The 17,655-nt window shown below is 42.3% G+C and overlaps 1 protein-coding gene across 2 annotated transcripts in view; it reads right to left on the reverse strand.

Moving 5' to 3' along the window:
• The window catches only part of LOC122563318 (sodium-coupled monocarboxylate transporter 1), a 114,937-nt gene extending 101,172 nt beyond the window's left edge, over positions 1 to 13,765 (reverse strand). For both annotated transcript variants that reach the window (XM_043717040.2, XM_043717041.2), the window contains exon 1: positions 13,116 to 13,765. In XM_043717040.2, the coding sequence (XP_043572975.2) occupies positions 13,116 to 13,469 (354 nt within the window). In that variant the 5' untranslated portion in view covers positions 13,470 to 13,765. The remainder of the gene's footprint in view (positions 1 to 13,115) is intronic.
• Between the last annotated feature and the right edge of the window lie 3,890 nt (positions 13,766 to 17,655).

Below are 17,655 nucleotides of genomic sequence, written 5' to 3' on the forward strand. Positions count from 1 at the left end.
TCTTCTAAGTCCATTCTTCAGTTCCTTACTGGCTACCTTGTAACCCTCTAGAGCCCTGTCTGACTCTTGCCTCCTCAACCTTAAGTAAGCTTCTCCACAGTAAAAACTGATGCAAAATATATGTTTGGTATCGCTCCTGTCTCCTGTAGTTCTATATATAGACACCCTCATTGATCTTTAAAGGACCCTATTATCTCACTAGTTGTTCTTTTGCTCCTAATGTACTTGTGGCTCACAGTACTTCTGTCTTGCTCTTCTGTTTACTGCTGATGCAAAACTCGGGAGCATGTCATGGTTGTCAGAAGTCGTCCATCAAGTCAAGGGACACAACCTTCAATAAGGGGATCCTGGCACAATTAGTCAAGGGCAGCTTCATATCAGTCCAGAGGTTTGTGAACGGTCAATCAGCCAGTTGTAATGATCAAAGTCAGGATCCTTTCTTCATAGGATGCTGGTCGAATGTTGGTCAGCCCACCTTGCTCTTACTGCACTTTTGTGGCTCTTTTCTCTTAGGGTGAGAGAAAGGGTTGAGTTGAATGAGAGGACAATGGATGGCATAGCTGTTATTGTACGTGCTCATGGATAAATGTGATGTGATGTCCTGAGTGAGAAAAAAGGCAGCTCAAAGCCATGCAAGGTGAGGATGATGAGTGTTTGGGGTGGCTGACAGTGAGGGAGAGAAGGTATTACAGGCAATAATGAGGGTGATAGACTGTGAGCCTTGATGGGCTGTGGATGATGGGAGAAAAATGGAAACAAAATTGGCTTGGTCATAGAAGACAGAGGGTAGCAGTGGAAGGGTGTTTTCAGAATGGAGTCTGACAACTAGTGGAGTTCCGCAGAGAGCAGTCTTAGGTCTTCTGTTGTTTATAGTATATATAAGTGATCTGGAGGAAAATGTGGGTGGTCTGATTAGTAAGTTTGCAGATGACAGAAGATTTGTGGAGTGATAGTGCTGGCAACTGTGAAAGGATACAACAGGATATCAATAGATTGGTGACTTGGCCACAGGAATGGCAGATGGCGTTTAATCCAGACACATGTGAGGTGATGCATTTTGGAGGATCAAATTTAGATGTGAATTACACTGTAAATGACAGAACCCTTAGTACATTAGCATACAGGCAGATCTGGGCATGCAGGTCCATAGTTCCCTAACACGTGGCAATATAGGTAGCCAAGGTGATTTAGGAGATATATGGCATGTTTGCCTTCATCGGCCAGGGCATGGAGTATAAGAGTTAGCAAACCATGTTGCAGCTATATAAAACTCTCATTAGGCCACATTTGGAGTACTATGTGCAGTTTTGGTCACCACACTACCAGAAGGATGTGGAAGCTTTGGAGAGAGTGCAGAGAAGGTTCACCAAGATGGTGCCTGCTCTTGAGAGCATTGGCTGTGAGGAAAGGTTAAAAAGGCTAGGATTGTTTTCCCTGTAAAGATGGTGGCTGAGAAGAGACCTGATGGAGGTGTGCAAAATTATGAGAGGCGTTGAGAGGATGGGTGGTCAGAGACTTTTTCCTGAGATTGAAGTTTCAGTTACGAGGGGGGAGATGTGAGAGGGAATTGTTTTCACACAGAGAGTGGTAGGAGCCTGGAACACACTGCCAGAAGAGATGACATTTAAGGGGCATCTGGTTGGTTACATGAATAGGGAGGGAGAAGAGGGAGACAGGCTGAATAAGGGCAGAAGATTTGTTTTTTGAGTTTGATGGTCAGCGCAGGCTTGGAAGACTAAAGGACCTGTTCCTGTGTTGTACTTCTCTTTTGTTCTTTTGTTCTCTTAAATCTGTCACATCCAGGGTAAATGTGACAAACCGTGCAGGTCAACTCCAGACTGACAGCACAATCGCCAATTGAAGACGGCTTCAGCCCCAGTGATGTTGATTTATCTTGGCAGTGATGCATTCTTCCAGGTTCGGCAGTTCGGAGAATCATGCTGGCATTGATGTGAGGGGCACCATGGGAGGATAGGAAGTTATTTGGGTTAAGTTTGGATGATGGTGCAAAGAGTCTCTTTGGGTTTCACTGAGAGAAACTGTTCATGAAACTCAACAAATCAGCTTCAGAAAGATTTGTCTATGTTTTATACTTGGGTAAAATTGATGATCTTTAATGACACATTATGAACGAGTGAATTCTGTGACTAGAGAATTTAGCTGATTAGTGTTCAGATTCATAATTTGCTTGCCTTGAACTAACGTGCCAATTTATCCCCACCTCGCTGAAGAATGTGATACTGGAATGCAGTTAAACAAGTTTGAGGAACACTGCAGTTACACATCTAAGCAACTATTGTTCACCAGTATACATAAATATCTAGTGTCGACATTTATTTAACTGTTGTACCACCCTTTTGAATTCACTGACTAAAAATAAATGTCTTTGTTTACTCTGAATGATTCAGAGTTTTTTCTAAATTTTATGTAAAGATTGATGAAAACAGTGATCAGTTTCAAAATGCTCTGTATTCAGCAGGTTTGATCTGTGCTTTTATTAAATGCTGCTCTCAATATGAATGTAGGACAGGGAGAGGAGGAAAGAGTTGTTCTATAAAACCATAAGACATAGAGTCATAGAGATGTACAGCATGGAAACAGACCCTTCCATCCAACCCGTCCATGCCGACCAGATATCCCAACCCAATTTAGTCTCACCTGCCAGCACCCGGCCCATATCCCTCCAAACCCTTCCTATTCATATACCCATCCAAATGCCTCTTAAATGTTGCAATTGTACCAGCCTCCATCACATCCTCTGGCAGCTCATTCCATACATGCACCACCCTCTGCGTGAAAACATTGCCCCTTAGGTCTCTTTTACATCTTTCCCCTCTCACCTTAAACCTATGCCCTCTAGTTCTGGACTCCCTGATCCCAGGGAAAAGACTTTGCCTATTTATCCTATCCATGCCCCTCATAATTTTGTAAATCTCTATAAGGTCACCCCTCAGCCTCCGATGCTCCAGGGAAAACAGTCCCAGCCTGTTCAGCCTCTCCCTGTAGCTTAGATCCTCCAACCCTGGCAACATCCTTGTAAATCTTTTCTGAACTCTTTCAAGTTTCACAACATTTTTCTGATAGAAGGAGACCAGAATTGCACGCAATATTCCAACAGTGGCCTAACCAATCTCCTGTACAGCTGCAACATGACCTGCCCACTCCTGTACTCAATACTCTGACCAATAAAGGAAAGCATATCAAACGCCGCCTTCACTATCCTATCTACCTGCGACTCCACTTTCAAGGAGCTATGAACCTGCACTCCAAGGTCTCTTTGTTCAGCAACACTCCCTAGGACCTTACCATTAAATGTATAAATCCTGCTACAATTTGCTTTCCCAAAATGCAGCATCTCGCATCTATCTGAATTAATCTCCATCTGCCACTTCTCAGCCCATTGACCCATCTGGTCCAGATCCTGTTGTAATCTGAGGTAACCCACTTCGCTGCCCACTACACCTCCAATTTTGGTGTCATCTGCAAACTTACTAACTGTGCCTCTTATGCTTGCATCCAAATCATTTATGTAAATGACAAAAAGTAGAGGGCTCAGTACCGATCCTTAAGGCACTCCACTGGTCACAGGCCTCCAATCTGAAAAACAACCCTCCACCACCACCCTCTGTCTTCTACCTTTGAGCCAGTTCTGTATCCAAATGGCTAGTTCTCCCTGTATTCCATGAGATCTAACCTTGCTAATCAGTCTCCCATAAGGAACCTTGTCGAACGCCTTACTGAAGTCCAAATAGATCACATCTACTGCTCTGTCCTCATCAATCTTCTTTGTTACTTCTTCAAAAACCTCAATCAAGTTTGAGAGACATGATTTCCCATGCACAAAGCCATGTTGACTATCCTGAATCAGTCCTTGCCTTTCCAATTACATGTACATCTTGTCCCTCAGGATTCCCTCCAACAATTTGCCCACTACCGAGGTCAGGCTCACTGGTCTATAGTTCCCTGGCTTGTCTTTACCGCCCTTCTTAAACAGTGGCACCACGTTTGCCAACCTCCAGTCTTCCGGCACCTCACCTGTGACTATCGATGATACAAATATCTCAGCAAGAGGCCCAGCAATCAATTCTCTAGCTTCCCACAGAGTTCTCGGGTACACCTGATCAGGTCCTGGGGTTTTATCCACTTTTAACCATTTCAAGACATCCAGCACTTCCTCCTATGTAATCTGGACATTTTGCAAGATGTCACCATCTATTTCCCTACAGTCTACATCTTCCATATCCTTTTCCACAGTAAATACTGGTGCAAAATATTCATTTAGTATCTCTCCCATTTTCTGTGGCTCCACACAAAGGCCGCCTTGCTGATCTTTGAGGGGCCCTATTCTCTCCCTAGTTACCCTTTTGTCCTGAATATATTTGTAAAACCCTTTGGATTCTCATTAATTCTATTTGCCAAAGCTATCTCATGTCCCCATTTTGCCCTCCTGATTTCTGTCTTAAGCATACTCCTACTTTCGTTATACTCTTCTAAGGATTCACTCGCTCTATCCTGTCTATACCTGACATATGCTTCCTTCTTTTTCTTAACCAAATCCTCAATTTCTTTAGTCATCCAGCATTCCCTATACCTACCAGACTTCCCTTTCAGCCTGACAGGAATATACTTTCTCTGGATTCTCGTTATCTCATTTCTGAGGGCTTCCCATTTTCCAGCCGTCCCTTTACCTGCGAACATCTGCCCCCAATCAGCTTTCGAAAACTCTTGCCTAATACCGTCAAAATTGGCCTTTCTTCAATTTAGAACTTCAGCTTTTAGATCTGGTCAATCCTCTTCCATCACTATTTTAAAATGAATAGAATTATGGTCGCTGGCCCCAAAGTGCTCCCCCACTGACACCTCAGTCACCTGCCCTGCCTTATTTCCCAAGAGTAGGTCAAGTTTTGCACCTTCTCTAGTAGGTACGTCCACATACTGAATCAGAAAATTGTCTTGTACACACATAAGAAATTCCTCTCCATCTAAACCTTTAACACTATGGCAGTCCCAGTAGATGTTTGGAAAATTAAAATCCCCTCCCATAACTACCCTATTATTCTTACAGATAGCTGAGATCTCCTTACAAGTTTGTTTCTCAATTTCTTACAGATAGCTGAGATCTCCTTACAAGTTTGTTTCTCAATAGACTATTGGGGGGCCTATAATACAATCCCAATAAGGTGATCATCCCTTTCATATTTCTCAGTTCCACCCAAATAACTCCCCTGGATGTATTTCCGGGAATATCCTCCCTCAGCATAGCTGTAATGCTATCCCTTATCAAAAATGCCACTCCCCCTCCTCTCTTGCCTCCCTTTCTATCCTTCCTGTAGCATTAAGCTGCCAGTCCTGCCCATCCCTGAGCCATATTTCCATACTTGCTATGATATCCCAGTCCCATGTTCCTAACCGTGCCCTCAGTTCATCTGCCTTCCCTGTTAGGCCCCTTGCATTGAAATAGATGCAGTTTAATTTATTAGTCCTACCTTGTCCCTGCCTGCCCTGACTGTTTGACTCACTTCTGTTCTCAGCTGTACCCGTCTCAGATCGATCTCTTTCCTCACTATCTCCCTGGGTCCCAGCCCCCCCCACCTTACTAGTTTAAATCCTCCCAAGCAGTTCTAGCAAATTTCCCTGCCAGTGTTTAGTCCCTTTCCAATTTAGGTGCAATCCGTCCTTCTTGTACAGGTCACTTCTACCCCAAAAGAGATTCCAATGATCCAAAAAAGTGAATCCTTCTCCCATACACTAGCTCCTCAGCCATGCATTCATCTGCTCTATCCTCCTATTCCTGCCCTCACTAGCTCGTAGCACTGGGAGTAATCCAGATATTACTACCCTTGAGAACCTCCTTTTTAAATTTCTGCCTAACTCTCTGTAATCTCCCTTCCGAATCTCAACCTTTTCCCTTCCTATGGCATTGGTTCCAATGTGGACAATGACCTCTTGCTGGCCCCTCTCCCCCGTGAGAACATTCTGTACCCTCTCTGAGACATCCTTGATCCTGGCACCAGGAAAACAACACACCATTCTGCTTTTTCTCTGCTGGCCACAGAAACATCTGTCTGTACCTCTGACTACAGAATCCCCTAACACAATTGATCTCTTGGAAGCCAACGTACCGATCGTTGCATTAGAGCCAGTCTCAATACCAGAAACTTGGCTGTTCATGCTGTGTTCCCCTGAGAATCCATCATCCCCTACATTTTCCAAAACAGCATACCTGTTTGAAATGGGTATATCCACAAAAGACTCCTGCCCTAGGTGCCGACCTCTCTCACCCTTCCTGGAGTTAACCCATCTATGTGACTGTATCTGAGACTTTCCCCCCTTCCTATAACTGCCATCCATCACATACTGTTGCTGTTGCAAATTCCTCATCGCTTCTATCTGTCTCTCCAGATCCACTTGATCTGATAAGATTCACATCCAACAGCATTTATGGCAGATATAATCCGCAGTGACCCTTAAACTCTCTTTAAACTCCCACATCTGACAAGAAGTACATATTACTGCAAAGGCCATTTTTGCTCCTTCACAATCTACAGACCCAGAAAATAACACCATTTTATTCCTCTACAAGGTTAAATTAATAACTATGGCTTATATTTTAAGTTTAATCAAGAGACTTATCTCCAAAAACATATAATCAAGAAAGAGCTCACAATACTCACTACTGCAGCCTTTATCTTGGACAGACTTAAAACAACAATTAACTTATCTGATTCTGTGCTGTGAACTTCACCCAACAGTTCCTCCAAGATGTGCATTTCACTGTTTGGTAATTTTCCCAGATGCACTCCGATGTCCAGCAATACACGAATTCAAACAGCAAAGGTGGTAACTGTGCAGGTTCTCTCTCTCTCTCTCCTGCACAGTCCTCACCACGTGCTTCCTTTGTCTGGTCTTCTCCCTTTTAAAACTGCTGTTGTTTTGACTTTTTTTTTCCAAAATTCCAAAACAATGCAACAGCATATAAAACAGTAATTGCTGCTCCTAGAATTCGAGGAAATCACCTCCAGCACCTAAAATACCTCAAAAAAAGGAGCAGCTGTTACGGCCAGAAATTTTTCCCGTCCTCCATCTTGGATTACCCAGAATCCATTATAGGAACAAAAATTAGGCCATTCGGTCCATTGAATCTGATCCACCAATCAATCATGGCTGACAGGTTTTTCAACTCCATTCTCCCGCTTTCTCCCCATAATGTTTGATCCCCTTGGCAACCCAGAGCTTACCTAACTCTCTTTTAAATATACACAATGGCCTGGCCTCCATAGCCTTCTGTGGTAATAAATTCCACAGATTCACCACTGTCTGGCTAAAGAGGTTTCCCTTTATCTCCGTTTAGAATGTCTTCCATTTACTCTAAGGCTGTGTTCTCAGGTCCTCGTCCCACCTACCAGTGGAAACATCTTCCCAATATCTTCTCTGTCCAGACTGTTCAATACTCTGAAAGTTTCAATCAGACGCCCCCTCATCTTTCTACCCTCCATCAAATATAGTCAAAGAGTCGTCAAATGTTCCTCATATGTTAAACTTTTCATTCCTGGGATCATTCTCGTAAACCTCCCCTAGACTCACGCCAGGGTCAATATATCCTTCCTGAGGTATGATACCCAAAATTACTCACAGTATTCTAAATGTGGGCTGACCAGACCCTTATAAAGCCTCAAAAGTACATCCCTGCTTTTATATTCTAGTTCTCGTGAGATGAATGACGACATAGTGTTTGCCTTCCTAACTACTGACTCAACCTGCAAGTTTACCTTAAGAGAAACCTGGACTAGAACTCCCAAGTCCCTTTGCACTTCAGATTTCTGAATTTTCTCCCCATTTAGAAAATAGACCATGCCTCTATTCTTCCTACCAAAGTGCATGACCACACACTTGCCCACATTGTATTCCATCTGCCACTTCTTTGCCCACTCTCCAAACCTGTCCAAATCCTTCTGAAATCTCCCTGCTTCCTCTTTACTACCTGTCCTCCATCTATCTTTGTATCATCAGCAAACTTAGCCAGAATGCCCTCAGTTCCTTCGTCCAGATCATTAATGTATAAAGTGAAAATTTGTGGTCCCAACACTCACCCTTGTGGAACACCACTGGCTTCCATCCTGAGAAGGACACTTTTATCCCCATTCTCTGCCTTCTGTCAGACAGCCAAGCTTCTATCCAAACTATCACCTGGTCTCTAACATCAAGGGCCCTTACCTTACTCAGCAGCCTCCTGTGCGGCACCTTATCAAAGGCCTTCAGGAAGTCCAGATAAATAACATCGATGGTCTAACCTGCTTTTTACCTCCTCAAAGAATTCTAACAGATTTGTCAGGCATGACCTCTCCTTGATAAAATTTATTTTACAATGCACTTCCAAGTATTCAGAAATCTCTTCCTTTACGTGGACTCCAAAATCTTAGCAATGACCGGGGTCAGGCTAACCGGCCTATAATTTCCCATTTTTTGCCTTGCTCCCTTCTTAAGCAGGGCAGTTACATAAGCTATTTTCCAGTTTTCTAGGACCCTTCCAGACCCCAGTGATACCTGAAAGATCACTACTAAAGCCTCCACTACCACTTCAGCTATCTCCTTCAGAATTCTAGGGTGTAGTCCATCTGATCCAGGTAATTTATCCACTCTCAGACCTTTCAGTTTTTCTAGCACCTTCTCCTTGGTGATAGCCACTCTGCTCCCTGACACTCTTGAATTTTTGGGATATTACTCATGTCTTCCACTGTGAAGACTGACACAAAGTACTTATTCAGTTTCTCAGCCTTTTCTTTGCTCCCCATGACTACTTCTCTGGGAAGCAAGGGAGGAGATTGCAGAGCCATTGGCCTTGATTTTTATGTCCTCGTTGTCTACAGGAGTAGTGCCAGAAGATTGGAGGCTAGCAAATGTGGTTCCCTTGTTCAAGAAGGGGAGTAGGAATAACCCTAGTAACTATAGGCCGGTGAGTCTCACTTCTGTTGTGGGCAAAGTCTTAGAGAGAATTGTAAGGGATAGGATTTATGAACATCTGGATAGGAATAATGTGATCAAGGATAGTCAGCATGGTTTTGTGAAGGGCAGGTCGTGCCTCACAAACCTTATTGAATTCTTTGAGAAGGTGACTAAGGAGGTGGACGAGGGGAAAGCGGTAGATGTGGTGTATATGGATTTTAGTAAGGTGTTTGATAAGGTTCCCCATAGTAGGCTACTTCAAAAAATACGGAGGTATGGCATTGAAGGTGAGTTGGAGGTTTGGATTAGGAGTTGGCTGGCCGGAAGAAGACAGAGGGTAGTAGTTGATGGCAAAGGTTCATCTTGGAGTGCCGTCACTAGCGGTGTTCCGCAAGGATCTGTTTTGGGACCATTGCTGTTTGTCATTTTTATAAATGACCTGGAGGAGGGGTTAGAAGGTTGGGTGAGCAAGTTTGCAGATGATACGAAAGTTGGAGGAGTTGTAGATAGTGAGGAAGGACGTGGCAGGTTACAGCGGGATATAGATAAGCTGCAGAACTGGGCAGAAAGGTGGCAAATGGAGTTCAATGTAGCTAAGTGTGAGGTGATTCACTTTGGTAAGAGTAACAAAAAGGTGGGGTACTGGGCTAATGGTCGGATACTTGGTAGTGTGGATGAGCAGAGGGATCTTGGTGTCCATGTACACAGATCTTTGAAAGTTGCCACCCAGGTAAATAGTGCGGTGAAGAAGGCATATGGCGTCCTAGAATTGAGTTCCGGAGTACTGAGGTCATGTTGCAGTTGTATAAGACTCTGGTGCGGCTGCATCTGGAGTATTGTGTGCAGTTTTGGTCGCCATACTATAGGAAGGATGTGGAGGCACTGGAACGGGTGCAGAGGAGGTTTACCAGGATGTTGCCTGGTATGGTAGAAAGATCGTATGAGGAAAGGCTGAGGCACTTGGGGTTGTTTTCATTGGAGAAAAAAAGGTTTAGGGTGACTTGATAGAGGTGTACAAGATGATTAGGGGTTTAGATAGGGTTGACAGTGAGAATCTTTTTCCACGTATGGAGTCAGCTATTACAAGGGGGCATAGCTTTAAATTAAGGGGGGGGTAGGTATAGGACAGATGTTAGGGGTAGGTTCTTTACTCAGCGAGTCGTGAGTTCGTGGAATGCCCTGCCAGTAGCAGTGGTGGACTCTCCCTCATTATGGGCATTTAAGCGGGCATTGGATAGGCATATGGAGGATAGTGGGCTAGTGTAGGTTAGGTGGGCTTGGATCGGCGCAACATCGAGGGTCGAAGGGCCTGTACTGCGCTGTATTCTTCTATGTTCTATGTTCTATGTTCTATCATTTTCCAACGGCTCAATGTCCGGTTTTGCCTCCCTTTTGCTCTTTATATATCTAAAGAAACTCTGGTAATCTTACCTAAAATTACCGGCTCTCTGATAGTTTTACTGCTCTAAGAGTCAGGTAGGATATCTATCCCCCCCCTCAGTAGAAATACCTGATCTCCTCCACAGCTTACATCATTGCTGAATAGGTCAAAGTGAGGACTGCAGATGCTGGGGAACAGAGTCGTGTGGTGCTGGAAAATGCACAGTTAGTCAGGCAGTATCTGAGGAGCAGGAGAATTGATGTTTCAGGCATTCCTGATGAAAGGCTTATTCCTGAAATGTCAATTCTCCTGCTCCTCGGATGCTGCCTGGTTGCTGAATAGCTTGTTGTTAATTGTAAGATTATGATGCTTTGTTCTGAATTCCCCAACAAAGGAAAAGAGTTCCACTTTAACTTCTCTTTCAGTTCATTTCCACACTGTAAGTAATCTAATCTAATCTAATTATAACTTTATGATCTTGTACATCAGTTATGTTTGTGGGAACATACTATGAAGAGGTTGGCTGCAAGGTCAACAGCAGTGACTACACTTCAGAAATATTACATTGGCTACAAAGCATTTTGGAACATACTTAGGTCCCGGAGGGCACAAAATAAACACTTCCTTCGACATAAACAAACACAGTTCATATTTATTTAAGACCTATCATATTATAGGATGTACTGAGGTGCTTCAGAGAAACGTCATCACACAAGGATTGAACACAAATTTAAAGACATTTTGCAGACTAAAAGGTTAAATATAACAAAATTCAATTTGGAACTCCAAATCATTTTTGTAAGGAGCTATGTCATGGAAGAAGGCAATAGTAAGCCCATGTTTATGGACATTGCTTCTGGCAATAAATGCTATCAGTTTGCACTAGGCTTGTGTTACTGGTTACATGCCCGAACCCTAACCCTAATCCAAGTTCTTAATGAAAGTCCGACAGATATTAGAACAGGTGACCAAGTGTCTGGAAGACTGAGAGCAGTGACCAGTTTAGGGACAGAATTCCAAAACTTGGGGACAAGATAGCTGAAAGCACTGCCACCACCAGTTGAATAAAAGCAAAATAATTCAATGCTGGAGATCTCATAGAGTCATAGAGATGTACAGCATGGAAACAGACCCTTCAGTCCAACTTGTCCATGCTGACCAGATATCCTAATCTCATCTAGTCCCATTGGCCCATATCCCTCTAAACCCTTCCTATTCATATACCCATTCAGATGTCTTTTAAATGCTGTAATTGTACTGGCCTCCGCCATTTCCTCTAGCAACTCATTCCAAACACGCACCACCCTCTGTGTGAAACAATTACCCTTTAGGTCTCTTTTATATCTGTCCCCTCTTACCCTAAACCTATGCCCGTTAGTTCCGGTCTTCCCCCACCCCAGGGAAAATACCTTGTCTACTTATCCTATCTATGCCCCTCATGATTTTATAAACTGTATAAGGTCACCCCTCAGCTTCCGACGCTCCAGGGAAAACAGCCCCAGCCTATTCAGCCTGTCCCTATAGCTCAAATCCTCCAACCCTGGCAACATCCTTGTAGATCTTTTCTGAACCCTTTTAAGTTTCACAACATCCTTCCGATAAGAAAGAGACCGGAATTGCATGCAATATTCCAACAGTGGCCTAACCAATGTCCTGTAAGCCGCAATATGACCTCCCAACTCCAGTACTCAATGTTCTAACCAATAAAAGAAAGCATACCAAGCACCTTCACTAACCTATCCATCTGCGACCCTACTTTCAGGGAACTATGAACCTGCACTCCAATGTCTGTTTGTTCAGCAACACTAACCAGGACCTTACCATTAAGTGTGTAAGTCCTGCTCTGATTTGCCTTTCCAAAATGCAGCACCTCACATCTATCTAAATTAAACTCCACTCCTCAGCCCATTGACCCATCTGATCAAGATCCCATTGTATCCTGACATAAATTTCTTTGCTGTCCACTACACCTTTAATTTTGGCGTCATCTGCAAACTTACTGACTATACCTCCTCTGTTCACATCCAAATCGTTCATATAAATGAAGAAAAGCAGTGGACCCCGCACCAATCCTTGTGGCACACCACTACAGAAAGTGCTGGAGAACTCAGCATGTCTGGCAGAATCTGTGGAGAAAGAAACAAACGTCAAGCCTAATATGACTCATTTTTGGATTTTTCTGTGTTCTGAAGAGTCATATTGGACTTAAAACATTATCTCTGTTTCTCACTGCATGGACACTGTCAGACCTGCATTTCTCCACCACCTTTTGTAGATCTAATGTAATTGTAATTGTACTTTCTAATGTAGATCAGTGAGCACAGGTATAATGGTTGAACCGGCCTTGATATGAATTAACATCCAGAAAGTGGAGTTTTGGATGATGTCGAGTATATGAAGGATGCTATGTAGGAGTCTATCATGAAGACAACTAGATTAATCAAGTATAGAGGAAGTGAAGGCAAGGCATGAATGAGGAGTTTCAGACAAGTTGGAGATGAATAATATTACATTGATATTGGTCTTGAGAATCGAGGATTATGGGTTTGGAGATCATTTCGGAGTCGAATAGAATGCCAAGGCTGTAAATGGTCTTGTTCATGTTGGGAAATTACCAAGGAAAGGAATGAAGCTGGTGGCTAGGAAATGGAGTTCATCGTAAGGATCAAAGAAAACTTACTTCATTCTTCACCACATACAGTTAAAAGAAATTCTAGCTCATGTAATATTGGTTATTGGTTAAGCATAGTTTGTACTTTAAGATTTACAAATGATTATTTTCAGTTCTTACCTCATAAGTACTGGTGATGTTGAGTCTGTAGAATACAGGCAGGAAGAATTCAGCACTGACGATGGTCACTATGGCATAGCTAATGCAGAAAATCAAGAACATAGCCCCAAACTGGTAAACCTCTGCTGGTGTCCCAATCACTGTCACTGCAGACATAAAGCTGGCAGTAAGGGACATAGCCACAGGCAATGCCCTCAACTGTCTGTCTCCAAGCAAAAACTGGCTGTTGGATTGCTGGCCCCTTGCTTTAATTGCATGATAGACTCCAATGGATGCAGAAACAAGCAGCATGATCACGAACACCACATAATCCCACACTGTGAACGCACCCACGGTTGTGTGATGAGTAGACATTTCGAAATAGATTCAAAGTAGGAGCTGTTCTCTTCAAAGAAGTGAAAGTTGCTTGAAGAAAACATTTAAAAATAAACTTTCCCCAAGTTTTAATTATCAACTCAAGTTCGTAAAACAAACCTCATGTTCTCCGGAAAAATGTCATTGGGAACAGAAGAACAAAATTGCCAAAAAGGAAAATTTGTCGAAACATTCTGTACATTAACGGAGGTGCTACATGATGAAGGGACTTTGCAACAGGTATAATTGACTTACTGCGAGCAAGTGCAAGTCAGAGCAAAGACAAAGAGACTCAGAAAGCCCGTCCCACACCTTGGTTCTTGCCTCTCACACAGCATAGCTCAAAGAAACCTTTGTACTGCACCTCACAGATTGAGTCACAAATCACCTTACCTCCCACTAGAAGTGTTTCTAAAGAAACCACTGGCTACACTAGTGATTTGTAACCATTCCCAAATTATATAATTGCCTGAACTCTGATTTAGGAGTGTCAATAATTAACTATAGCAAACAGTTTTTACTGTTATAATTGAACTCTCAGCTTTTGACCAAATCAATGTTTTGCTGTATGTAAGCATTTTTAGTATATGGATCCAGAATCACAATACAAGATATACTGGCCTTCTCCCTCCCTGCTTGTCCTCTGTTAACACATTCCTTAGCTGTGTGTCCTTTGCATCTTGACATCTCCGATGAGTGGCAGCCTATTTTTCTGCTCTCCCCTTCTCTTCAGGAGGTGGTAGAAATTTCTGTTCATTACAGATCTCAACCCATTGATGTCAGATACAGTGCTACCCCTACTGCCCAAGAAAGTTTGTCTTACTCTGTGCAGACTGCCTACTGGAGACAGATTTGAATACTCTCTGGTGGGAGTCGAAATGCCGGTAGGGGGAATTGTGCATGAGATGTGATGGTAGGGGTCAAGATCTGGCTACATCCTTCTGCTGAGTATTTAGATGATGGTATTAAAAGTAATATTAGCTAATTTGCTGATGATACAAAGCTGGGTGGCAGGGTGAAATGTGAGGAGGATGTTGGGAGGTTACAGGGTGACCTGGACAGGCTAGATGAGTGGACGGATGCATGGCAGATGCAGTTTAATGTGGATAAATGTGTGGTTAACCACTTTGGTGGCAAGATTAGGAAGGCAGATTACTACCTAAATGGAGTCAAGTTAGGTAAAGGGGCAGTACAAAGAGATCTGGGTGTTCTTGTACATCAGTCACTGAAAGCAAGCATGCAGGTACAGCAGGTAGTGAAGAAAGCTAATAGCATGCTGGCCTTCATAACAAGAGCAATTGAGTATAGAAGCGAAGAGATTCTTCTGCAGCTGTATAGGGTCCTGGTGAGACCACACCTGGAGTACTGTGTGCAGTTCTGGTCTCCAAATTTGAGGAAAGACATTCTGGCTATTGAGGGAGTGCAGCGTAGGTTCACGAGGTCAATTCCCGGAATGGCGGGACTATCTTAAGTTGAAAGATTGGAGCGACTGGGCTTCTATACCCTTGAGTTTAGAAGGCTGAGAGGGGATCTGATTGAGAGGTGTAAGATTATTAAAGGATTGGACACTCTGGAGGCAGGAATCATGTTTCCGCTGATGGGTGAGTCCCGAACCAGAGGACACAGTTTAAAAATAAGGGGTAGGCCATTTAGAACAGAGTTGAGGAGAAACCTCTTCACCCAGAGAGTGGTGGGTGTGTGGACTGCTCTGCCCCATAAGAATATGGTGACAGATACTAGGCAAACTAATTGAAGACCATCTGGAAATGGAAATGAAAGAATTTGGATAATCAGCAGGATCAACTTCTGTGAGTAGAAACAGCAAAGGAGATCTCTGGATAAAGTATTGACTAGCCAGAAGGCAGAACTAATTTCCATTTTGTTACAATCTAAGTTCCTTATGGTCCTGAGCATAAATTATCTTGTTTGCCATTGCCAAGGAGAGTCTTCATAGAATTAATATATCTGGTCTTTCCATAATTAGCAGAAAGATCCACGAAAGATCTGTACGGTTCTCAATGACCAAATCAAGCTAAGAATTAATTTCAGGAAAAACAGACACCAGCTCATGTCATATAGGCATCCACCTCAAGTATCTATTGACCAGTTTGTTAGACGATAGCATAACAAAAAGGGTATAAGTGTAACTTTGCAAAGAATAACTCTTTCGGAGAAGGTCATTGAATTAGTTATTGCCTCAACGTCAATTAAACCTTTAGTGAAAGGGCCACACCACTGACACATTACTTGAGATGGATACTAGTATGAAGCTGCAGTGGCAGAATGGCAATTACAACTAATGGTATTGCTCCTATCTGCAAGTGCACCTGACAACAAAATCCATAACAGATACAGGTTGTCACAGCTTTCCAAATGTTGTCCAGCTTTTGTTGATATCTGTAAAGCATGTGGCACCAAGGGACATTGGATATGCACATGTGAAGCCAAAAGCACGGGTGACCAACAAGATGTTACAATACTATAACAGTGGCAGCACAGAAAATGTTAAGAAGATATGCAAATGCAAACATGTTGCTGACATTCAGAGTCAACCAAACAAAAGGCAATTTTCAGATGATGACCAAACCTTTCATGTTGCTAGCCTCACACACTTTGTCAACATTATAAGGTAATCAGAAATATTTACTCTCATTAATATTAGATATTCTGAAAAGGCAAGGTGACGCACACTAAAAGCTAAAATCCATACAGGAGCTGGTGCCAATGTATTACCACTCTGTATCCTGAAAGACATGTACCTCATCCAGTGGTGTTCCATCAAACAGCCAACAAGACATTGCCTCACAGTGTATATTGGATCACCAATTCCATGCATTGACAGAATATGCCAGCTCATCTTAGCTTCCTGATTTTTTATTTAATCTAGATACCAACAGTCCAGTTTTGGCAGGACAACATTCTGCACAGATCTTGATTTCATCACAATTCATAGATTCACTCCACACCCACTGTGCTGGGACAAACTGCATGTGACAAAATCAAGTGTGTTTTCCAAGGATATGACTTTGAAGTGAGGTATTAGACAGATAACAATCACACTAAGTGGAATACTAAATTGAAACAAAGATGTTCCTTTTAATCCACATATTGATGCACTTGAAGTGAAAGATATTCTCAAGTTTGAACTCTCACAGTATTGTGAACTGCTGCAAATGAGCAACAAAGGAATTGCAGAAGTTCATTATCCAGGATTTGAAGAGGCCGGTGTTGAACTAGGGTGTACAAAGTTAAAAATCACACAACAGCAGGTTATAGTCCAACAGGTTTATTTGGAAGCACTAGCTTTCGGAGCGCTGCACCTTCATCAGGTGTTTGTGGAGTATAAGATCGTAAGACACAGAATATATAGCAAAAGTTTACAGTTTACTGAAATTATGTACCGAAAAAGACCTCTCATCTTTTAGAATTACTATGTTTCAGTTCTTTCATATGTAAATCGTAAAACTTTTTGAAAAGTTACATAAAAGTCTCTATTTGATGCTAAAAAGGATCCCATTGAAATATGGAAAAATGCAGTTGAATACCCACCTCTACATCAACATGCTCATCAAATGCTGTCTTATTTTAGCACACCCTACTGTTGTAAATCAATATTTTCATATGTGACACAAATTAAAATCCGCTTGAGATATCAGGTGATGGATATTCACCTGGAGGGCCATTTAAAGCTACAGTCAACAATGTTGGAACCAAATAGCCAATTCCTAACTCACAATAAGCAATCACAAAAAAGTCATTAAATGGTTTGTTGTCTAAGCTTTTCACTTATTATTAGTTTTATTGTCAACTCTGCCAAACAAATAAATAAGTCTTTGCTGAATTTTTATTTTGTTTAAAGTCCTCACATAATAGCAGGCTTTAATGAAAATTAGTAAATATGTCAATAAAATATAACATTTTGATGTATATGTTAAATTCTCAGCATGCGGCCTAATAGGATCTTAGTTAAATAAAATGTGGCCTTCCAATGTAAGAAGGTTTTCCATCCCTGTTTTAACACATAAAAATTAGTACTACTAGTAACACTAACTTATCGTGAACTGAACACAGTAACAGGTCCTGTGTGAACATATTTGCCCTTCCATACTAAAAGAAATTATCAATTTGATTTATTTGTTTAATGATCTGGCACTTTCAACTGGGACTCAGACTAAAATTTGTCTGT

This window comes from Chiloscyllium plagiosum, unplaced genomic scaffold (assembly GCF_037043375.1).
Source record: "Chiloscyllium plagiosum isolate Xiang-an unplaced genomic scaffold, Cpla_swu_hap1 HiC_scaffold_26, whole genome shotgun sequence".
Lineage (NCBI taxonomy): Eukaryota > Metazoa > Chordata > Chondrichthyes > Orectolobiformes > Hemiscylliidae > Chiloscyllium > Chiloscyllium plagiosum.